We start from the raw sequence: 26,070 nt of genomic DNA on the forward strand, positions 1-26,070 counted from the left end.
GCATCATCAGTCAGTTAAAATAGCACATATAATTTAAATACAAAATTCAAAATCACATAAACCAAATCAGTAGTCATACTTAATAATTCATTCTAACTGACTTTCATGTTAACCCTTCACTATCTGCTTAGTTAAAATTTTTTGAAACTTCTTACAATAAAAGACAATTGTTAGCATAACTCATGTAATTTACATTTCATAAATAAAAACAGTTATTTCATACCTTAAATTCAACTCATCAAGATAAATGTGAAAATAAAATTGATAATCCTGGTAGCAAAACTAAAAATACAAAATAATAATAATGATGCCTGTGTCTAAATGTAAAAGTAATTAATATTTGTGTGTGTGTGTGTGTGTGTGTGTGTGTGTGTGTGTGTGTGTGTGTATGACCAAGGACTAATCACAAACCAAATGAATATCAAAGTAAAATAAATAATAAGAAAATGAATGCATTAAATATCAGTGTATAAAAATCTATTTCTATATAAACAGTGACTTGTATTTGAAAATACAAGCTAAGGATAAAGTGTCATTAATGCCTGGCAGTATACTGGCACCTAGCCGCAACTGCCACAACTTATATATATAGTGCTATTTTAACTGTCTCTGATGATGCCCTATATGGGTGAAAGCACTTTGTCAGTACTGTGAATAAAGTCGGTTGGTGTACTACGTATTTATCTGGTTTTATATTAAATAATCAAACAGGATGGACTGTCAGGAAAGGAGGGGCACAAACCTTTGCAGTCCTGCTGAGACTTGTCCTGAAATCTCCTTTTAATTGGCCTTTTATACTTTTCAGAAAGCTTTTGTTCCTTGCAAAGCAAGGGCTGAATCTTGGGTACAAGAGAAAGAAAGATTTGTTTTACATGTTGCATAACCTTACCCTTTTTTATGCAAGGTCTTGAAAAGTTCTATAGCAGCAGAACCAAAGAGGTGCTGCCTATCCAGAGGTGAGTGGAGAAGACTTGCTTTGAGATCTTCATGTAAAGCCTGAAGTCTAAGCCAAGAAAATCTATGAAGAACAGACCCAAAAGCAGCTGCTCTGGAAAAGGCATTAGCAGCATCATAGCTATAATTACTGCTGAGCAACCTGAAAGGCAGAGTAAGAAGAGATAATGCAGAAGATTTACTTCAGAGTCCTCCAAAATTGAGTGTACTTTTCCCAAGCTGCCCAGAGCGCACAAAAGGTATCTGATCATATGGGTTTGGTAACTGATAGCCCTAACAGCCAAGATGGCAAAAATGTATCCTTTTTTACCTTATCAATAGAGCTGCTGCCCATACCATTAGGAAACACATTACAGGAAGGGAGAAGCTTAGTAGAACTTTTCCCAGTCTCACCTTATAGAATGTATCTGGTTTCTTAGGGGCAGGTGGCTGACACTACAGATTAAGAGAAACAATGGAGGAAGTATCCAGTAAACCTTCCAGAACAGGAGGGAAGCCAGAGGGTTTAGGCATCCCTATTTCCAAAAGGGCACAACATCTGGAGGTCAGATAATTTAGAACCCTCCTACTGAAAATGCTGCATCATTTTAGCAATATCTCCAAAAGAAAGTTCTCCCAAAGGGGAATGAGAAGGTAAAATGTCTTCATCATCAGAAGCATAAGCCACTGGTGAATTAATCTGGGTAGCACATCCTCATCAGATTCAGAATCCTCTTCATCCTCACATTCTTCTCTTAGTCTTTGGAGAGAACCAGCAGCAGCAGGAAAGAGGAAGCCTTTAAAGACATGATAGCCTTGAAATGCCCATGTGTGAAGACATTCATTTGGAGGACCTCTAGAGTCTGAGAAGGAACAGTAGGTTCTTAACTGACATCTGCGTATGCAAAATAAAGTGACTGTGAGCCCTGATGTACCTTGATTAAGGAATGGGGAACCTTTGAACTATGCCATTGTGTCCCTTTGAAAAAATGTGAGATTTCCACTTCTCACCAGAAATGGACTACTACTTGGACATGACAGGTGTGCGAGACGGCTGCAACACATTGTCTTACTGAGTCTGGATATAAAGTACAGTACTTACAAATTAAAAAATACAACGTCTCATCAAGAGAGAGAACTGACATGTCCAGTCCAATTCAACAGTATAAGTCTCGCGCTTTAGATTTTTAGACTCTTCTTCAGCACTGGAAGGACATCAACAGAGGAAAACAATGACTCCATCTTACCTTGGGAAGGAGCTTTAAGCTTTTGGTTCTAAGGGTACATTTTTAATGAAGACAGACTAAGCAAAATCCTAGGCACAAACAATTGGCAAGTGAAACAATTCCTATAGTTATATTCAGCATCTAAACAAAAAAGACATTTGAATAATGACCACTGTGAGAAATCTGCCTCCTACAATCACATTTTCCTCTCTTCGATTACATGTATAAAACTAAGCACAAAAAGTAAAGAACAGGAAGGTCACCAATGAGGATACTTATCTGTCCAATAGCTGAGGAACAGGAGTGAATCACATGCCTGACAGACCAAAGCTGAAGCAATAGTTCAGTACTCAGACTAGCGAAAGAAGATTCAGAGGTAATTCGTTCCCTGTACCTCAGATTCCTTTGGGATGAGGTCACACATCAGACATATAGCATAAGACGAGGGCACTCTGGTATTGGTATGCTAGTCAGACATATGGCTATCCTTGGGCAATATCCCATCTGGTAATACAACTGCAACAGTGACGCAAGTAAGGACATCATACCAGGCTGTTCTCTGGTCAGTATGAAATATATGCTATCAAACCTACTCCTTAAAATATTTAACCACAGCATGTCCACTGAATGCATACCAGAAGACAGAAGGACAGCTGTAGTAGTTCCCCTAAACAAGGGAGGCCTCAAAAATCTGGAAAACTACAACTCTGTAAGCCTCACCAACATCCTATACAAAAGTATGAAGCACATCATGGACCTGAAACAGAGACATACAGCACCTGTAATCAATAGAGCCAAACCAGTTTGGATCTGTAAGTAGATCTTGCGCATTGAACTTAACAGATTTATTTGAAACAGTAACTGAAGCAGTGATGTGGGTTAACTCTGTGCATACAGCTTACTTTGACTTATCTCAGGGTTTTGATACTACCCCACCATTGTTGCAACAACAAACTCATCAAACTTGATATACATGAATATATAACTCACTGGATTACCAACTGACTTACTTACAAGCCACCACTTTTATAGTTAATGACACTATCCTCTAAGAGACTTGTCACCAGTGGTGTATCCACAAAGCTGGGTTTTGAGATGACTTCTATTTGGCATTTACATCTCTGATGTCAAATCTGCCATTAAAGGCGTCTGGCTGATCAAGTCTGTGGATACAAGCTTGGAGTAAAACACTGTCCTAAAGATAGTCTAATCTTCAAAGAGGTCCAAGGTCAGACAAACGCATGGCATCAGGGTCATAGTCTAACACTGAACACCAAAAATAAAAAGTAGCATCATACACTTTTGGAAACAGTTACTCTCATACATCTACCACAAAAAATGATATTCCCTTTAGAACAGACACTGTCATTAGACATCCACTCATCTTTGTGGAAAATGAGCTCACCTTTGACAACAGCATATTCTCTGTTGAAAGGAAAGCCTTCTTCCTTTGCCAACTGATTACTAAAGGCATCTTTACTAGGTTAGAAAGGTCACCATTCTCTACTCATCCATCAATGGGCCACAATAGAATATAGTGATCCCTTTGGCATAAAAACACTAACCCAGTATGAAAAATTTCCAGTGGTTCCTCAACAAAAAACAAATCTTGGGTATGAGCTCCGTAAGTTATCCAGCCATGTCACTATTCCCCATCTCCTACAGATTCCTATGAGATGAGCTATGCCTGGCCTTACAAAATTGTAAATGATGTAATTTTGTTTATTCCACTATGCCACCATTAAACTGGTGGTAGTACAACTACAACATCAAGGGACCTAATCTATATTGCAGCAGAAATACAACTGGTTAGCATGACAGGTATCCAAGTAAAAAATTCCCCATCTGTTAAACAAACTCCTGCCTTCTGTAAAGCAAAGCAGATCCTACACTAGTTTCAAATCTAACTTACAAAGAATGGATGGGAACCCACAAATTAATCCTCAGCCTAGCCTTCCTTCCCAGCCTAGCAACTTACAAACCTATAAATGTGCAACCCAGGGGAAAAAAAAAAAAAAAAAAGAGAACTACAGCAATCCAGTTCTGACAACATGTGGACCATTGTCAACCTTGTGAATGCATCTGGTGGTGAACAGACAATACTTCTCAGATAAAGAATTTTACAATGGCTGATACCTGGACTTTCAATGTCAGTTAACAATGAAGACTTGATCTACTTTTTCACCTACCTCTGTCACACAACCTGGAAATGTCCCTGCCTGGAAAAGTCCTTACAGCTGTCCTAGACAAACTAACAGAAAGAGAGCCTGAGGTCTGTGATGGACTGCTGTTCTGTCCAGAGACTGGTTTCTTTGCCCAATGCTCACTGAGAGCCAGGGTAGACCCTGGCTACCTCAAGACCATTTAGTGGATGAAGCAGGTACTGGAGAATAAATAAATGATGAAAGAGAGGTCAAGACAAACAGCCAAATCAGCTTGAGATTCAGCTTTTAGTGGGACTTAATTTCAACCACTCTATCCTTGCTCAAAACCAGGCTAAATTATATCTCTAAATGCGAACAAGTACCTTTTCATTCCTTGTACTGCCTTAACTCTCCCTTCTTCACTTACTTCCTTCTATCAAATTCTGTTCCTTTACTTTCTCTCTAAACATACCATAAACCTGTTTTTCCCCTCACTTCATACTGCAATTCCTATTTGTATTAGGCTAACTTACATTTAACTTCGACAAACTGTCAAAAATTTCTCTAAATATTAAATGACTGTCAAATAACTTGTACTGATTTTTAACCAGTGATTTTATATTGCCTAATCTGTTATAATTATTTGAATTACAGATGTTTTTGCTTTATTTTTGAAGACTGTAAAAATAAAATTATTCTTAAAATATTTTGTAATAATTTGGAGGCTCCCTACCTGGGCCTCCCCTGAAAATGAGCTTCTACCCAGTTGGACTTTCCCAGTAATCAAATATCAATAAACAACTCAAATAAACCAGCCTGCATATGTCTACCTAATACATTCAAGCATTCAGCAAGACAACCACAAAAGCAAATAACTGTTTCTCTTACTTTGGCAAATATGTACAGTAGGTTGGGCTGACACTGGCACAAGTATCTTTCTTTACAGTGCCTCTCAATGGTAGTATATACACAGAAATAAAAGAGGAAAAAATGAAGCTTGCACTACTAAAAGCAGCATAAAGAATAAATTGAAAGTGTTAATGCCAGAAGTTACTCTCTGGGACCTACTTAAAAAAATAAGACAGACTCCCTTTGGCAGTTGTGTTAAAAGTATTCAGAGAAGTGTAGATAGCCTCCAGGATTCCATATGCTGCAGTAATAAATGCAAACAGAAATAAAAAAAAATGGCATTTTGTTGCGCACTTAAAACAGTTAATTTTTATTAAAATCATGCAGTGAAACATATTTGGTAAATCTTCAAACTTGGCCAAGAGTGTTGTTGCAGCAGTAGTAATAATATTTTACAACTATGACTTCAGGGCATGGGAATGCAGTCCCTGTTTGCTGCTGATCCCAGACAGGATGACCACAGCTATAATTTTTCCTTCCGTCTTCTCATGGCTGCAGTTGGCTTTTTATTTACCTTAGGACTTAAAAATGAAATGCATCAATTTGGAACCCTTTCAGGGAATCTGCTTACCCTCAGAGAATAAAAAATCAGATTTTGAGGATTTATAGTGACACTACTACTTCACTTCTTCTGTGACACAAATGCACAACAGATACAAATGTACAAACAATACAAATGCTACCACACATGCACCCTGCACTTACCTGTGGCACTGACAGCACATTGCAGTTGATTACATCAGAGATCCTCTAAAAGAAAAAAAAAATAATGACTAATCTATATTTGTGAACCACAGTACTTCAGTCAATATACACGATCAGAACTAGAACTGATGGAAAGTGGGATACCGAGCTCAGCCTTTCATTAACGTATACAAACAACTAGCAGACATACGGCTAAGTAACAGATAGCAACATATGGTGCCCGTTAGTTACATTTATCAAACTTACTAATCTTAAAATGCATTTCTCAGGAATCAAATGGAGTCCACACAGTTCAACTGTAGGTGCGAAGCAGCATGAATTTATACTCAATGCTAGACTCACCTTAGTAACACTTCGTAATATGCTGCAATACATCATCCACAGCTTCTTGGTCACTACCCCTAAGCCATGCAAAGCACTTGAGACTAATTTAAAAGAATTTCAATCTTATCTTAATTTCTGAAAAAAAAAAAATAAAATAAAATAAAAATCATCTTTCTAAAGAAACCCAACGCACCTGGGTATGATGCAGTGGCATTACACAATCAAAAAGACCATGTACATGCTTCCTCTTTGGTTGAATATAAAACTTACATCTGGAACTTCATTCAGCTTCACCCCTCCCAACTCAAGTTCTCTTATGCAGATATTATACATAGCTATAATTCTTACCCTGTAACCTTTTTCTTTCCAGAGATAATTAATCATTACCCTTGAATTAATTCATAATTGCATTGTATTTCAGAGCTCATGCGTTATACACATTATGTTGCATCACTTTAATGTTTTGTAAGGACTTTTTGTTCATATATTTCCAATACCTATGCTTCTATTATCCTGGCTGCCAGAAAATGGTCCAGTGAGACCAGTGCTCTATGGATAAGGTATCAGCCAGATAAAGAGGTTTGCCTTTTGTATAGACAATTTTGAAGTTGTACTTTTAAAATTGGAGCATCATTCTTTTTAGTCTTGCTGGAGCTGTATGCATAGGCTTCTTTAAAATAGTGACTAGGGCTGATGATCAGTCTCGATCTGGATAGCTCAGCCATAAATGTAATCATGCAACTTTGAACATGCAAACACAATTGTCAAAAGTTCCTTCTCAGTTTGAGCATACTGCATCTCAGTTTGGGTTAGAGTTCTGGATTCATAGGCTACTGGTCTGCCCTCGAAGAATAACTGCACCTGAACAATGCTATATACTGAAAAGCAGTTATATGTAGTGTGCAGTCAGGGGTATTTCAAATGTGAGGAGTCTTTTCAGTGACTGTTGCATGTGTTAAAAATATTACAAGTACTTTTTTCAGTTCTAACAAATATAGGTTTTACAGTTTACCAAGAGAAAAAAAACTCTTGGTCGGATAAAAGCAAGTTTAATGTTCATATGCTGTGATCTTGGGTTGCTGGGGTGGGGTGTAAAACTGCACTAATTATATTACATGTACAATTAGGATATACATGTTTTTATTTTACAAGGGTAAATGTCTAGATTACTACCTTTGGCTTAAGCTGCAAACAGTTCTTTGTAAGCATGCATGCTTTAAAAATAAAACAGAATGATGAAGGCCATGAAATTGCTAAGCTTCTTACAACTGCAAATATATTAGCTTGTTTGTTTTCCACTATCAAATGTTTACTGGAGTCCATATATCTGCAGCTGAGTGCAACGTGTGCATTCTTTGAGTAAAAATTACAAAGACTTACAGCTGAGTACATCTCTATTTAGACAAGCTGTCTGCATATACAAGTAGTTAACCTTGAAAATTATAAGTACTCTTTGCTGAGAGGAAATGTAAAATTTAAAGGTACAATGACCAGTAGTTCTGTGAAAAAATTAAGCTCGAAATTATGGGAAGTGAATAACAAGTAATAATTAGCTTTCAGCAGGGAATATTATTTATAGGTAAGGACTGGAATTTGACTTGCAATTGTGAGGATGTATCAGGGGGTCTTAAAAGAGACTATATAACAAAAGAGGGTTGATTTCTGAAGAAATTATGAATATTTTGTATGGAAAATATGAATTCAGTAGTAGGAACTCTGGCAGAATTTACATATTATCCCCCAAGATACAACAACTGGGCTACAAGATAAAAATTACATTTCTCAGGACCATGTGCATTTGCTTTGACATGCATCTAATTACTTCTGATCATGCACCAATAAAAACTAAGATAAAAATGCTTGGTAATAAGACAGTGGCACTTTCCCACCTACCTGTTAAAAAGAGAGGAATTTAAGGAATGGCTAGTGGAAATTAATTGAGAGTTATTAGGGAAGACAAATATCTTCAGAAGTTATAGCTAGTGATTGGGATAAAATGAAAATGAAGTTTAAAAATATTAAAAACCGAGGTGAAATAGAAACAAAGATAAGTAATAGAAATTACTTAGGGGGATGACAAAGTTAAAGTATGGCAAAATAAGAGAATCGCAGAGAACAAGAGGAGTAGCAAATGCAGAGTGCTAAAGAGAAAATAAGGGAGTATCTCGATAAAATGCATGAGTTTAGAAAGATTGCAGTTAAGCAACTATTTTTTGATAAAAACTGCATAGTACAAATACTTATAGTACAAAGACTTAAGCAACAGGACGTTCAAAGGGTTGTCAAATTTAGAGACGCTAAACCAAGAAAAAAAAATCACAGATCCTGCAGTGGTTTTACAGATATTCCAGAAATGTTATGAATATTTGCATGAAACAGAGAAATGCAGAAATCAAGAAAGAGTACAAATAAACATTTATGAAAGCCTTATTATGCCAAGGTTACAGGTAGACAAAGCTCAACAACTAATGGCTAAAATGGGAGGTGATGAGATAAAAACAGTGCTGTACAAATCAGTCTTTAGGAAAGTCTCCAGGAACAGAAGGTATTCCTGTGGACATTTGGAAATTATTAGGGAAGAAGATTTTGTTTAAAAGTATTTTAAAAGGAAGGGAAGCACCATCATCTTGGAAGAAAGCTATGATGGCTGTGTTAAATAAAGATGACAGACCATTCAGATCCAGCTTCACAGAGACCCATTTAAATTTTAAACCAAGATTATAAAATGTTTATGTCTATAGTAGCCAAAAGAATGGCAAAGGTGTTGTCAAAATTGACATCTATGGATCAGTGTGGTTTTGTTGAGGGGGAGGCAAACATTTGAAAACATTAACAGAACAATGATAATACAGAGGGAAGCAGAATGCAAGAAGGTACTTCCGTATTATCGCAACCAGATTTTCACGGTTGCGATAATACGCTTGCTGGGTTGTAAACAGCTACGGGAAACACTAAGTTGTCACTCTTTGTGTTTACTGTTGAAAAGCTAGTTTTGCTGACATTAAGGAAGAGAGGCAATCGTGTTTTGCGTGTATGACGGACGCGCTATTCAATTGGCAGGGCTGGTCTGTTACTGATGAAAGGAGTACTTTTACTGTGAAGAAGCAATGCTGACAAGAAAAAGACGGCTTGGAAATGCTTTCTGCTGAACTCTATTTATTAAACGGTAAACTATTTATGTATCACGCATTTCATTGTCAGTAATTTCATTTCATTGTCAGTAATTGACACAGCAACATTACTTTCTTTCTTTATTTTCACTGATAACCCTGCCTAAAACAATGTGTAATTTGAACCAAAACACACTAACTGACATTATCATAGCACCTGTGCTTCTATATTAACATCGGGAAGCGCACTGTATTACAAGAAAGATAAGCTGCCCACAAACAGCATACGTAAACAGAAACATGATTTTCTACATTTTCAAAGATATTCCTGCCTAAAACAACCTTCAATGTGAAGGAAAACACACTAATTGACATTATCACAGCATTAATGTTTATATTTGTACATCGGGAAGCAACTGGTAGTAACGCGAAAATCTGGTTGCGATAATACGCAAGTACCTGCAAGAATATACCTCTGTTGTTGGTGGGCCTTGATGCAGTAATCCGGGATTTTATGAGTAGGGCACTAGAAGCATTTCCATTCCCTGACCCAATAAGAAGGTTAATTAGAAAGATATATGAAGGATCGGTCTGGGAGGGTTCCTCTCTCATAAGCTGTGTTTGAACACAGGAACTAAGCAAGGGTGTCCTCTTTCCCCTTTGCTTTATATTTAGAGCCACTGGCGAATAAAGAAAGGGACTCAGAAATACAAGGACATAATTAGTACAGTAATCAAGAAAAGTTGGCTTTATTTGCAGATGATATTTTGCACCTGCTAAATCCAGAAAAAGGACATCTCACTGTTGCAGAACATTCTGAGACAGATTCAAGTCATTTCAGGATATAAAATTAATCAAGATAAAACAGACTATAGCCATAAATTTTGTACCCACACATAAATTGGTTCAGCAATACCCATACCTATGGGGACATGACAAGAAAAGTATTTAGGAGTACGGATTAAAAAGGCTTCTGTTATGGCAGCTGTTAAAATGGAAATACTTCAAAAGACCAAAAGCATAAGGTTCAGTTCAGGTATCTCTATTCTTGCGCAAGGAGACAAAAAATGCAGTTACAGAGTTTGTCTAACTAAAATCAGGAAGTGTCACAATTATTATACCTTTCTTTCAAGACATTGCCCACCACGTCTGACGTAGTAGATCACCAGTTCACAATTCTGTTACTTTACAGATGTTTCTCACATTTCTAGCTGACTCTTCAAAGTTTAAAAAAGATTTTTCAGTAAACAGGATGGCCTTGACGACCACCGGTCAATTATAACTTTCTTGCTGTGTGATGTTACAAGTCTAGGTACTATGGCTAATTCGAGCATAATGCAAGTACAGATTTCTGAAGCAGTTCATTGTTTATAGTATCTAACTTTCTTGCAGCTTGTGCACTTTTTCATTAGTACGAACAGAGCTTATTGTCCATAATGAATGGATCTACAGAAATTATTATTATTCTCTATTTAATTTCCTGACCTAGCAGAAAATCACCTGCTTTCCAGTACATTTCCAAAGCATAAACATGTATTTTGCTGTGCTAGCAAACTAGGTCAGAGTGCATCTTGCAGTGTCAGAAAGCACAATTTCAGAAAAGCATGGTTTTCAGTTTTCAAATAGAACTAATGCTGCATATAGAATAAAAACGTGTTAATCTTCCCTTATTTAAAATAAGCATTACACACATATGTTAATACATATTTTTCTAACAGCAGCTAAGGATATGGGGGAAGAGACTTAAAAGTTAATATAAAAATTGAAAAAACTGAAAGCCATTATTTATGGATTTATGGATATGGCGAGCAAGATAAAAGCAGTGAAAATGTTTTTAGCCCCTTTAGTCTTGTATACAAATCAGCCATACTTTTTATCAAGCCCAGGAGAAGTTGTGGGCAATAATTATAAAGAAATGAAGGAATTTATCTGAAAGGGAAAGAGGGCAAGAGTTAAGTGGGGTATGTTGATCCTTCCAACAGAACAAGATGGTTTAGGTTTACCTGATACTTGAGTTGCACAGTTAAAGCACATACACATAACACAGTTCAAATTGGCAAGGGATGATTATGATGATGATGAAACAGAGAAGTTCAAGAAATATATAGAGAGTTGGATTTTGGATGCAGAACCTTAAGGAGAATAACTACAATTCATAAAATAGCAGAAAGTGTTCCAAGAACTAAACCAATATGAGAATGGAGAAAAGAGATTTTGCAAGTAAGGGAAGAAAAAATAGACAAGAGGGGGCTAGAATTTAAAGGAGAAACCTAACAAAGGAACCAATATATTGGGAACAAATAACTCAAGCATGTAATAGAGTGGGATGAGACTAAGAAGACATTTGGACTGCAGGCTAGAGACTGTCTTCACTACTAGGGCTTGCTCTCAGAGTACAGGCAAAGAGAAAGGTATAGGGGAATTTGAAATGCATTACCTGCTCTGGCAGAGTTTTTAGCTGAATCAAGAACAGAAGCAGCTGTTAAAAATGGGTAATTAGTAAAACAAAACATTGCTTGATAACTATAGGAATCAATCGGAGGAGGTTACAAAAGATTGAGAAGAGACAAAAAAGCAATTCACAAGAAAACAATGAGAGGACATATGTATGGCAACCAAGTATAGAAGGTTTAGCATCTTTACTTGGAAGTATCTGCATAGGTATTTTCACACCTCAAGCAGACTTCAAATAATTTTTCCTTGTGTACAAAGCAACTGTTGAAGATGTGACAGAAGAAAGAGGCAACTCGGAACACATGTTTCATTAGTGCAATGAGTTGGCAGATTTTAAAAATTCCTACAGAGTGCTCTATCAGAAATATTGGATGAGCAAGTGTCTATTAAGTAAGGAAAGGATTCTTTTGGGCTGGGATAAAGATCTGAACTGACTAGACAAAGTAGGGCCTTAAGTTTAATTAATTTGGCTATCAAAAAAAAAAAAAGCAATTACTAGGAAATGGAAATCAAAGTCTGCAACTGTATTCAAGGTGTTGTATAGTATAAAACAGATACTAACCGGAACACATAACTTTAGAAAAGAGAAGGAGCAAAATTACAGAGAAATAAATGGAAATTGTGGGAAAATACATGCATAATAATGTTCAGGAGGAGAAGTAAGTTTTAAGGGAAGCCAGGAATTCAGCAATTTTGGTAAAGTTGGAGTGATGAAAGTAGCAAAGAATATATATGTGAAGTATATTGTTTTTAAATGGAAAAATGTTAAAATGGTTTGTTTTCTGTTAATGTACATTTCCCTATGTCTTAAGTGATAATTTATTTAATAAAGATGTTTTAATAAAAAAAAAAAAAAAAAAAAAAAAAAAAAAGTATCTGGATAATATGCACGAGTTTAGAAAGATTGCCCTTAAGCAAATATTTTCTGATAATAACTCCAGTGCACAAAAACTTTAGCACAACAACTCGGCTATCAGAAAGTAGAAAGGGTTGTTACCAAATTTAGGGAACCTAAAATAATAAAAATAGCCAGAGATTCTATAGAAATATTACAGATATTCTGAAAATTTTATAAAAATGTGTATAAAGCAGAAAAATGTGGAAATCAAGAAACAAAGCAAATAGAAATATTTATGGAGACTTTTATTACTTTGAGAGGCTGACAAAGGTTAAAAGTATTGCAGAAAAATAGGAATCTTACTGTTGAATACTATGTGTGTTATAGCTTTAATAAGCATTTCAAAGTGAGGGTACGAGCATATAAATGCACGTGCAGGCAGCAGTGTCATTTTGAGAGAACAGCCAGAGTGTTAACATGTATGAGTGCAGTAGTCAGCCTGTTTATAAAAGTTTATTTAAGTTACTAACCCTCAATCCTGACGTGTTTGTATATAATAAAACTGCTTGGAATTAACCCATAACTGTTCTGTTTTACCCTGACTGGATGAGCGACATGTCAGAACCAGGATGGAAAGTGCAACTTCTTCAAGCCATGAGGTACAGAGTTAACGGTGAAGGTACAAGTGAGCAGGTTGGGTGATACAGTGCTCAAACGATTAAAAAAAGGCCAGAAATTAACTACAGGTAACCAAAACTTGCATAAATGATTTTGTAAAGAAAATATGAAGCATTCGCAAAGCACAAAACGTATAATTAATCAAACGAAAACAAATGCATGGATCTCGCCATACCCAATAGAACAAAGACACTGCTCCAAAAAAAGGAAGCCAATCTGGTGGTCCCCGGCCATAAACAAACTCTACAACAGGAGGAGGAGGAAACTGATGCAGAATAAGGTGAAGTCCCAAGACTGGAAAAACTGCCTTATCTTCCTCAACAAAAAGTGGAGATCCCTCATCAAATCATTTAAAGCTATGTATGAAAACAGAATTGCAGCAGATAGTAAAGACAACCACAAGGCCTTCTATAGTTATGTAAAGAATCTCCATGGCAATACCCAGATTTGCTCCGAGCTACTGCAAAATGGTACCTCCTATACTGAGCCAAAAGATATTGCCAGTATACTGGCCAACAGATTCAGTGCCAACTTTAGCCCCCCCCAAAGGACCAATCATAATACCAGTAGATTGCCAGGTACCCAGTATTACTGTTGCACAGGTTAAAACAGTGCTGTCCAAGGCCAAGAATACAGCTTCTATGAGACCTGACAATATCCCTGGTTGTGTTCTACATGAACTACAGAGTGAACTGGCACCTCACCTGTGCTCCCTTGTTCAATCACAGCCTCACCTCAGGCTCTGTTCCTGCCGAATGGTGCACTGCTACAGTCATCCCTCTCCACAAAGGAGGAGCGACTACAGAACCTGGGAACTATCACCCCATTAGCCTGAAGAGTCTGATATGCAAAGCTATGGAACACATCACCATGGACCTAATAAACAAGGATATAGGGAATCTCCAAACTCTGGATCCCACACAGTTTGGTTTTGTGAAGGGTAGATCATGCCTGCTCAACTTGGTCGACTTCTCTGAATCAGTCACCAGAGCTGTGGATGAAGGCAAGGTGGTTCATACAGCCTACCTTGATCTGGCCAAGGCTTTTGATACCATTCCCCACTCAGGAATCATAGAAAAAATCACTAAGTTTGGCATCAATCCCTATATTACTAGGTGGGTTGCAAACTGAGTCACAGACAAAACCCACAGTATGAAAGTAGCAGACTCAAAGTCAGACTGCCGATTAGTCATGAGCGGAGTCCCACAGGGTTCGGTCCTGGGTCCTCTCCTGTTTGGTATCTACTTCTCTGAAGTCCAGGCCAACACAAAGGGACTCTGGCTGACTTAGCTCGCAGACGATTGCAAGCTGGGAGTTATTATTAACTCCCAAGTGATGCTGACATCCTACAGAATGGCCTCACTGTGACCAACGACTGGTGTTAAAACCATGGCCTTAAGCTCAATTCCAAAAAATGTGTAGTCATCCCCTTTGAGAAAAACCCGGTTCCCATGAATTATCCCATGAATTACCACATTAATGATAGTCCACTGAACACAGAAGGCGTTATAAGACATCTGGGAACACAGGTTGACAGCAACCTCTTTTTGATCACCACATTGCCACTGTGGTCAGAAAGTCCTTCTATGTGGCACATCTCATTACTATGGGTTTTGCATCCAGGAAGAAAGAAGGTCATTGTCTCCCTCTACTGTTCCCTCATTAGGCCAATCATAGAGTACAATGCCCCATTTGGCATGTACCTCACTAGACACCTGCAACAACTGGAGAGGCCACAAAAGTACCTCACAAAGAGGATCCTAGGCCTTAAACACTTATCCTATATGGACAGACTCAAAAAACTCCAACTATCCTCTGTCTCGTATCGCATACTTAGAGGTGATCTCTGCTTGATTTACAAAATCATGTCTGACCCATCTCTGTTAGAAATGCTACATCTAAAGAAATCCCAATCCCTCTGCACCACATGCTCCAGAGACCTCAACTTCATTACCACAATTAACAGAACATGCTGGAGGGACAGGTTCATAACCCAGAGACTGCCCATGCTATGGAATAGACTTCCCATACATGTCAAACAGAGCACCTCGCTGGCCCTCTTCAAGAGGAATCTTGATGAGTGGATGGGAAACAGAAAATTCACCTCGGGGATAACACCAGTGGCTCTCCTCGACAGAGGCACTGGGAACCAAGGTCGGGTGGCACTATGCCAGGGTAATTCAATTGTACAGGCCACAGGGCCAATAGCCTAGTACACACCTATGAAGGGCATAAAACGCATTATTGATTAAATGAAATATTCAGAACCACGATATTTAATGAATATGTTCAGAACTATTTCCAATTTGCTTAACGAGCATGTTAAAAGTAAAACAGAGCACAAGAAAAGTATAGCAAGCGTGATAAGAGATCAAATGGGCATAATGAGTACAAGCATAAAAAAGCAAGGTGACTGCATTTTTTTTTTTTTGTGTGTGTGAACGACCATGTTTTGATATGGGCTACTATTTTGCATTCACTAAAGCTATTCACAGCATAACTAGAGTTGTTCGAAGTATATCAGTGAGCGCAAAGCATGTGTGCGTTACTAAAGTACAATTATTTCAAAGAGTTTATTGTGTGCAAAGTACAGTTATTTCACAAAGTCCATCCAGAATACAGTCATTTTGAACAGTTTCTTGTGCCGTGTACATTTTATTCGCAAAGCGCACTCATTTCAAAGCGTTTCCTACACTGATAAGGAGGGTCTATATTAGATGAACGACCACTTAAAATGTCAAGTACGACATGCTTTTTAAGCGAACGTTCATCTAATCAAAACCCCAGAATATCAAAACAAAGAGTTTTGAAAAGTTAAAGTTGGCCAGCACTCAGGAAGCCAACAGCTGATGGCTACAATGTACCATTACCTCTACAAAATACAAAATAAAATACAAAAAAAAAAAAAAAAAAAAAAAAAAAACTCGACAAAATAAAGTGGGGGGCTATGCACCCACACCCCCCTCCTTAAATATACCAACTCAAGAGATCGCACCACAATGGAGGACTATCATAACATTACACAGGGTGACTGTCGAGAGCGCACCACAGTGGAAGACTGCAAGAACTGTGAGACAGGGAGAATGTTCAGACGTCAGCCGTTTGCTTCCTCATGGCTGGCTAACTTTTCGAAACGCCTTGTTTCGACATTCAATGGTTTCACTTAAAAGCTGTCTAGTATGTCGTACTCGACATTTTAAACATTTGTTCATCTAATAGGGAACTGATAAGGAGTGGTTTTGCAAAGTATATTAATTTCAAAGTGTTCTTGTGCTACAGAGACTTATTTTACAAACTACAGTTATTGCGAAGAGCCTACTGTAATATTGGGCATAGTTACAAGTTTTGGGGAAACAAACGGCAAATAAACTGGTAAAAAACAAAGCACGTAGACAGCGAGACAATGAATAATATATAAAAACAAATTTACTCAATGGAAATAAGTAATTTAAGTGCTTTTCGTCAAGCCAAGTGTCTGACTTCTTCAGAGGAAATGACATAGTAACAATTATCTTTCAAGTTTATGTAGCCATCTAATTAACCAGAAACCAAGCCTACTACAACTAATTAGTCCATTACTAAATGTTAAAAGACATATGCATTAAACAAACAATAGTATATAAAATATAAAATGTACACATTTCATTAATGTAAACATTAAAACAAGGGTAACAATATTATACTACATATTTATCACCTCTTTAAGCTTTTCAATTTTAAAAGACTGGAGATTGAACAAGCATCATTTATACCAGGGTGGCAATAAGCATACAGTCTAACCTGCCATAATAACTCTGCTTCCTCTAATTGTAGTGGTCTAGGGCCACCCCTCTGATTTATTGGAATGTCATCTATTGCAATGAATTTAAAACTATGGTCAGAGTTAATGGCAATATGCTTAGCTAGAGCATTTTCCATCTTCAAGTTCTTAATAGCATATATATGTTCATATATACGGTCTCTCAGCCTTCTCACGGTCTTCCCGACATAGAAGGCCGGACATTTCTTACATCTAGCCAAGTAAATTACAAACTGTGAGTTACAATTCAGTTTAAAACCTATTTTATATGTATAGTTGTTAATACAAAAATGAGTACCCTCCTCAATGTATTTACAATAACCACAATTCTGACATTTATGCATACCAACATTATGTGCTAGTTGCATTTTCTTAAATTCCAAAATACTCTTTATATATTCGTCCCCCTCTTATAAACAACCCGGGGTTGACAGCCCACTTTATTGTAAATATTTGGGTAGAGTTTAAACAATTCCCAATTCTTAACTATAATGTCCACACATAGTCCACTGTACTGACTAAAGGTAGTGATAAATGTGGATTTTACTGTATTGTCAACTGGTGGCATAAAAAATGTTTCGCCAACCAGAGATGTATCCAACCCTACAGTCTGATCGCAATAAACAGATGTGCATGGACTCACCTCATGAGGACATTCAGGGATGTCACACTTATTGGTCAAGGTACTGATATTAACCTCAGTTGGCAGGTTCCTATCGTTGTCAATTTCAAGCGGCAATAGTGGCATATACACTTTGTGTCATCTTTTTTCTACAATTTCCTGTATGAGTTTATCCAACATTTCAAGCAGGTAACCCCGTGCCATAAACATGTTCCTCAAATTCGAACATTCATCATTGAAGTCATCATCCAATGTAACCATTCTTGCAGCACGAACCAGCTGACCCTTGATAACAGATCTTTTTTGAAAAAAGGGGTGACAGCTGGTAAAGTGCAAGAAGGTGTTGGAGTATGTTTTTTTACGATGGATTTTCGCAATACAACTATTGTGTGTTAAATCTTTAATTAACCACACATCCAAATATGCAATATTCTCAGTTGAAAATGTATGTGTGAATTCTAAGAAAGATGTACTTTGATTAAAGTACCGTACCATCGTATCAACTTCACATTCATTAATATTGGCTAGGATAAAAATGTCGTCAAGAAATCTGGTATATAGTAGGAATTGTTTATAGTAGGGGTTTTGTTCTGAAAAGACATACTGTGATTCCCAATAGGCCATAACCAAATTGGCTATACTACCGCCACATGGGGATCCCATAGCAACACCTACTTTTTGTTTATAAAAATCATCTTTAAAAATAAAGAAGTTGCAAGACAAAACAAGGTCCCCCAATAGGGTCACTAAATAAACTTCTCTCTCTGGTGCACTGTGTTTTTTTAACATATAACTGACCCATTCTAAAGCTGTATTTTGAGGTATGCTACTATACAAGTCCTTCACATCTATTGTTGTAAAATTAGTCTCCTTATTGAACACAATAGAACTAATTGTGTTTAAAAATGACCACGAGTCCTTACAGATCTTTTGTTCCATACGTACATATTTTTGAAGTATCGCATCAATTACCTTTGCACATGTATATGTGGGAGATCCTCTACTGTCAACCAATAGTCTTAAAGGAGGGTTGCAAATGTTTTTATGTATTTTTGGGATACCAAAGACACATGTGTATTTAGGATAAGATGTAGTTAAATAAGCATGCGTCTTTGAATCAATTCTGTTCTCAATGAATAAATCCTCAATGCTGTCCCTTATTACCTTGTATGCACTGTTATCCTCTGACCTAGAACTGGGGTCATATCTATCAGAATTTAATACTTTGTACATACGTCTCTCGTAGTCACCAATGGTGAAGACCACCAAGCCTCCCCCCTTGTCCGGTTTACAAAACCGTAAATTTTGAGTTCTAAAATATTGGATACATTCCTCTTCTATCTTGGACATATTGTCCGAGACGTAATTGTGGAGTCTTTTTGTAGACAAATGTCTCAAATCGAGCTCACAACACCTTTCAAAGGATTCCATAACCGGATGTAATGGAGGGTTGAACGTACTTGGTACGTACAATTGGCTTGCACTGACCATATCTGGTTGGTCTCCTATCAATATTTTGAAGTTTAGCTTTCTAACAAATATTTTAACATCCAATATGGCTTTAACAGTGTTAATTGGTTTCATTGGTACAAAGCTAAGCTCTTTAGACAACAGTGAAAGCATGTCACTATCAAATTTAACATTGCTAAAATTATACAAGTTGAAGTCGCCTGAGCTGTTGTTCACAACTTCAACAAGAGGTGAAAAATCAACGTTGTCAGTCATGTCAGAGTCTAATACATTGATATCTGATAGTTCAATGTTGGTACAATTAAAAATAGAAGAGTCCAAATGAGTATCGTGGAAAAGGCTATCGCCCAACGTCACTACATTTGGACGTGTCACATCACTGACAGTCTAGAATTTCTTGTTGTTCACCCACCTCGGTGTAAATCTCTGTTGGTAAGGGTTCTTGTCTTTGGGTCTCGCACCTAAAAAAGGAAACTTCTGATTGTTGTTATTAAAGTTACCACCCATGCGACTGTTACTACTGCTTCTCAGTCTTTTACTCCATGGCATGCTAGTGGATTCACAAGGGCCATCCGAACTGCCAAATAGGTCGTCACCATTTGGCCTAAGATCACATGCTCCCATATGTTGGCCATTTATTGACTGGGGTGGAGAAAGCTCCATTTGGCCAGATGTTATATTGTTAGAGCTAAAATGAAACCGCCCTTTCCTCCAAACTTGTCCATTCGGAGGTTTAGGGTAAGCCACCCCTGTCTTATAAGCATCACTGTCCCTAGTCAATTTTTTCAACTTCTGATGGTGTAATTTAAACAAGTGTTCGTCTAAACTTATGAATATACGATCATATCCGTACTTATATCTATTATATTCGATGTCAGCAGTTATGGATTTGTCAAGTGCTACCATATATTGAGATAGCTCATCAATCCAGCAGTTATAATGTCTCACAAACAGAGACATTAATTCGAACCCTTGATTGTCGAATAGGTTTACCAGCTCCAAATGGAAAGCGGAGCCAGCTTCTAGGCCAGTGGGATAAGGGGAGCGTCTCAAGCCTTTGGGTACAATTTTACGTACAAGGCATTCGTTGAAATACGCCACTTCAAGTTGCAGTTTTTTGAGTTTCAGCAAACATGCATCAAACACTTTTAATTTAAAGGAGATATTCTCATTAGTGTTGTCATTACCATAATTCCCCATACATTCATGCCCGTTATTATTAAGAGCATTAGGTTTCATTACTTCCAATAGACAAAACTGGTTATCAAGCCACAATGGTGTATTAACAGTATTATTATTATTATTATTGTTGTTGTTACCTTCATTAACTGCAAGTAAAACCCTCGGTGCATTTTGTGATTGAATAGTTTCAGTCATTGTCCGAAGTGGTTGAAGTGTCCGCAATGCCTCCGTTGGACAACGGGTAGTAGAAGGTTTAGCAGTTAGACTTTCCGAGATACAAAACGTATTGCGTGGTAAATGCTCATTGTTAACGTTTTGCAGCTCAAGAAGAAAGTTATCCAAATTGTTCCTGGAGGTAGGCTCAAGTGAAGAGACAGGCTGAGGTGTAGGAACAGTTCCATTACCTTCAATGGGTAAACGCTCGTTGGTACAATTATCCAAGCTCACATCGGTGTGTATTACCGGGTTTTGGTTCTGTTGCAAACGCTTATTGTTTTCATGACATCCAACCTGGTGGAGCTGGTGTTTTAATGAATCAACAGTTTTAACATATACCTCGCGAAAATTTTCGGCTTCAATCTTATCCAGTCTCAAATGCAGGCTTTCTAGTTTCTTACTAATGTTCTCAAGTAAGTTACCGACGACCGGGTGTGTATCCACATCCAATGAGTCGACAGCATTAACATTAGGTGGAACAGGTTTAAAAATAGCCGGTGTATCATCCGGTTTGAAAGAATCAAGTTTGCTGATTTTACGTGAAGCCATAGCAAACTAGGGAAACAAACGGCAAATAAACTGGTAAAAAACAAAGCACGTAGACAGCGAGACAATGAATAATATATAAAAACAAATTTACTCAATGGAAATAACAAGTAACTTAAGCGCTTTTCGTCAAGCCAAGTGCCTGACTTCTTCAGAGGAAATGACATAGTAACAATTATCTTTCAAGTTTATGTAGTCATCTAATTAACCAGAAACCAAGCCTACTACAACTAATTAGTCCATTACTAAATGTTAAAAGACATATGCAGTAAACAAACAATAGTATATAAAATATAAAATGTACACATTTCATTAATGTAAACATTAAAACAAGGGTAACAATATTATACTACATATTTATCACCTCTTTAAGCTTTTCAATTTTAAAAGACTGGAGATTGAACAAGCATCATTTATACCAGGGTGGCAATAAGCATACAGTCTAACCTGCCATAATAACTCAGCTTCCTCTAATTGTAGTGGTCTAGGGCCACCCCTCTGATTTATTGGAATGTGATCTATTGCAATGAATTTAAAACTATGGTCAGAGTTAATGGCAATATGCTTAGCTAGAGCATTTTCCATCTTCAAGTTCTTAATAGCATATATATGTTCATATATACGGTCTCTCAGCCTTCTCACGGTCTTCCCGACATAGAAGGCCGGACATTTCTTACATCTAGCCAAGTAAATTACAAACTGAGAGTTACAATTCAGTTTAAAACCTATTTTATATGTATAGTTGTTAATACAAAAATGAGCACCCTCCTCAATATATTTACAATAACCACAATTCTGACATTTATGCATACCGACATTCTGTGCTAGTTGCATTTTCTTAAATTCCAAAATACTCTTCATATTCGTCCCCCTCTTATAAACAACCCGGGGTTGACAGCCCACTTTATTGTAAATATTCGGGTAGAGTTTAAACAATTCCCAATTAAGTATAATGTCCACACATAGTCCACTGTCCTGACTAAAGGTAGTGATAAATGTGGATTTTACTGTATTGTCAACTGGTGGCATAAAAAATGTTTCGCCAACCACAGATATATCCAACCCTACAGTCTGATCGCAATAAACAGATGTGCATGGACTCACCTCATGAGGACATTCAGGGATGTCACACTTATTGGTCAAGGTACTGATATTAACCTCAGTTGGCAGGTTCCTATCGTTGTCAATTTCAAGCGGCAATAGTGGCATATACACTTTGTGTCGTCTTTTTTCTACAATTTCCTGTATGAGTTTATCCAACATTTCAAGCGGGTAACCCCGTGCCATAAACATGTTCCTCAAATTCGAACATTCATCAGTGAAGTCATCATCCAATGTAACCATTCTTGCAGCACGAACCAGCTGACCCTTGACAACAGATCTTTTTTGAAAAAGGGGTGACAGCTGGTAAAGTGCAAGAAGGTGTTGGAGTATGTTTTTTTACGATGGATTTTTGCAATATAACTATTGTGTGTTAAATCTTTAATTAACCACACATCCAAATATGCAATATTCTCAGTTGAAAATGTATGTGTGAATTCTAAGAAAGATGTACTTTGATTAAAGTACCGTACCATCGTATCAACTTCACATTCATTAATATTGGCTAGGATAAAAATGTCGTCAAGAAATCTGGTATATAGTAGGAATTGTCCGGCCTTCTATGTCGGGAAGACCATGAGAAGGCTGAGAGACTGTATATATGAACATATATATGCTATTAAGAACTTGAAGATGGAAAATGCTCTAGCTAAGCATATTGCCATTAACTCTGACCATAGTTTTAAATTCATTGCAATAGATCACATTCCAATAAATCAGAGGGGTGGCCCTAGACCACTACAATTAGAGGAAGCTGAGTTATTATGGCAGGTTAGACTGTATGCTTATTGCCACCCTGGTATAAATGATGCTTGTTCAATCTCCAGTCTTTTAAAATTGAAAAGCTTAAAGAGGTGATAAATATGTAGTATAATATTGTTACCCTTGTTTTAATGTTTACATTAATGAAATGTGTACATTTTATATTTTATATACTATTGTTTGTTTACTGCATATGTCTTTTAACATTTAGTAATGGACTAATTAGTTGTAGTAGGCTTGGTTTCTGGTTAATTAGATGACTACATAAACTTGAAAGATAATTGTTACTATGTCATTTTCTCAGAAGAAGTCAGGCACTTGGCTTGACGAAAAGCGCTTAAGTTACTTGTTATTTCCATTGAGTAAATTTGTTTTTATATATTATTCATTGTCTCGCTGTCTACGTGCATAGTTACAAGTTTTCACATACATTTCTGGCATATATGCGTGTGTGCTCCTACACAATTCCAAGGATCTTTATTACTGTGCGTTGGCATGGCAGAGGCATTTCGCAGACCCAGTTCACTTGTGTTTGATCATAATATTGTAGAGAACTGGAGAGTATTTAAGCAAGAATACATTATTTTCATACAAGTAGCTATTTCTGATTAAGCAAAATAAATGCCCTCATACATGCATCTTTATCTAGTGGGGTCAGAAGCTACTGAGAGAGAGCGTCCATTTGTGCATGCACCAGCACTATATGAAGGAGAACGGGGAAAACCGCCATATTGTTGTACAAGCTGAATCAAATGAGGACCCTGAGTGCTTAAAATGTAAATTTAGAGAAATGTGTAACCCGTATACAAATGTTACATTGGATAGGCACCTATTTTACAGAAGAGACCAAAAGCCAGGAGAAACTTTTGCAGCTTATATTACTGACTTGAGAAACAAAGCTAAAAGCATGCAGATTTGGTGATTTGAAAGACAAGTTGATAAAATACAGGCTTATGTGTGGGGTTAACACTGCTGTGAGAAAGATTTTGCTTCGAGAAGTGATTTAATGCTTCGAGAAGTGATTTAATGCTGAGCAAAGCTCTAGAGATTTGTCAAATGCATTAGCTTACAGAAGAGCACAGAAATACGCTTGCAAGAATAACAGCATGGTTTTAGCAGCTTCTATAGAAAACGTAGACAGCATGCAGCACATGGCTAACACAAACTGGCCTAAGCACATGGCAGCTGCAGCCCTTGCAGGATTTCCAGGGAGAGCCCGTAACTTTCCAGCAAGTTCTAAGACTAGCTCAGTAAAATGTACATGCTCAATGCAGCATAAGGGTGAGGAGTCAGCAAAACCCAAGTCAAGTCTTAACAATTGTTAACTGTCATAATTGTGGTGCCGAACATGAGCCTAAAACAGAGAAGTGTTTAGCATTTGGCCAGCAATGCTACAAACGTAAAAAAATGGAACCACTTTCAAAAGCTTTGTAAACCAAGCAAGCCTTATTCATTTACTAAGAAAGGTCACTCAAAAAAGTAAGTTCATCATATAGAAAGCTGAAACTCTAGTTTTTATGTAGATGGTGTATCAGTGGTTGGTGAAAAGGTTAATAAAAAGTGAAGTGTTTTGCACTGTCTTGATCAATGGTAAACCCATGAAGCTCAAAGTAGACACTGGTTCAAAGTGCAAGGTTATGTCAGCAGAAAGATTTGCTAGAGTAAGAGCTGGTGAACAAGTTAATCTGGCCAAATGAGTGAAGCTTGTTGCTTATGGGGTGAAGAGATTCAAACCAAAGGCTCAGTAGTGCTTTTATACTATTCATCTGGAAACCGTTACAGCTTGCAATTGTATGTAGTCAGAAGACATGTGCATTCATTATTAGGTACAACCAAGTATCCTTACTGTATACGGAGTGACAACTATAGATAACAGAAATCCTCAAGACAAATATTTATTCAGCAAGCAAAGCTTTCAGGTCCGCACTTTGTTTAGTATTGAGAAAGGGTGTGGACCAGAAAGCTTTGCTTGCTGAATAAAGATTTGTCTTGACATTGGAATTTCTGTTATCCATTCATTATTAGGTCTCAGACAGTTTAAGAATGAAACTGCTTTCTTTTACCAAAGAAGTCCATCATTTAAACGCGTCTTGGTTCCAGTTTCACCAATGCTATTTTCTCAGAGTATGCTAATGTTTTCAAAGACAAGCTAGTTAAACTTCCAGGTGTGTACTCCATGAAATTAAACCCAGAGGTCAGACCAGTGAGAAAGTTCTGACAGCTAAGCAGGACAAAGTCAAGCTCCAGTTAGATAAAATGGTGCAACAAGATGTGATTTGTCCAGTTACAGAACCAACTGAATGGGTATCATCCATGATAGCTGCTCATAAGAAAAGCTCAGGAGAATTCAGAATATGCAGTGAGACAAGAGACTGGAAGCATTAAAGAGGCCCCCCCATCCTATATGTACAGTCGAGGAGGTTGCTACTCTCATGCCAAATGCCACTGTTTTTTCTGTCTTGGATGCAAAGAGCTAATTTTAGGCAAGTAATGCCCGATTACAAATCTTCAGTACTGACTACATTCAGCACAGCATTTGGTAGATACAGAATTCTCAGAAAGCATTTTAGAATAAATTCTGCCAGTGAAGTCTTTCAGCATGCAATGGAGCAAATTTTTTCAAGTTATCCGTGTGCTATAATAGTAAATGATTTACTAGTTGGAGGCAATGGTGAAGCAGAACATGACAGAAACCTCAATATAAAGCTCAATCCTCAAACGTAAATTCAGGCTACCAGAAGTTACTCAAGTAGGTCATTTATTTACTAGTTCAGGCTTATGACTAGCTCCTTCCAAACAGCCATTCTTGAGATGTCAGCTCTGGACAATGTCCAAGCCTTACAGTGTTTCCTTGGTATGGTTAACTATTTCTGCAAGTTTATATCAGACTTTAGTGAATTAGCAGTGTCTTTAAGAGAGCTGTCATGCAAAAATGGTACCTGGTTCATGGGTGGAAAATCACCAGAGAGCATTTGATGACCTTAAACAGAGAATTGCCAGTCCACCTACGTTAAGATATCATGATGTCCACAAACCAGTAATTCTTTCCTG

General features: G+C 37.3%; 1 protein-coding gene across 1 annotated transcript in view; it reads right to left on the bottom strand.

Annotated features, from left to right (window-relative positions):
* LOC122806553 (very-long-chain 3-oxoacyl-CoA reductase-like) overlaps positions 1–26,070 on the bottom strand; it is a 529,905-nt gene that overhangs the window by 285,603 nt on the left and 218,232 nt on the right. The window contains exon 6 of the mRNA XM_044077080.1: positions 5,918–5,962. Coding sequence (XP_043933015.1) covers positions 5,918–5,962 — 45 coding nt within the window. The remainder of the gene's footprint in view (positions 1–5,917; positions 5,963–26,070) is intronic.

This window comes from Protopterus annectens, chromosome 7.part0 (genome assembly GCF_019279795.1).
Source record: "Protopterus annectens isolate FY-2018-M chromosome 7.part0, PAN1.0, whole genome shotgun sequence".
Taxonomy (NCBI): Eukaryota; Metazoa; Chordata; order Ceratodontiformes; family Protopteridae; genus Protopterus; species Protopterus annectens.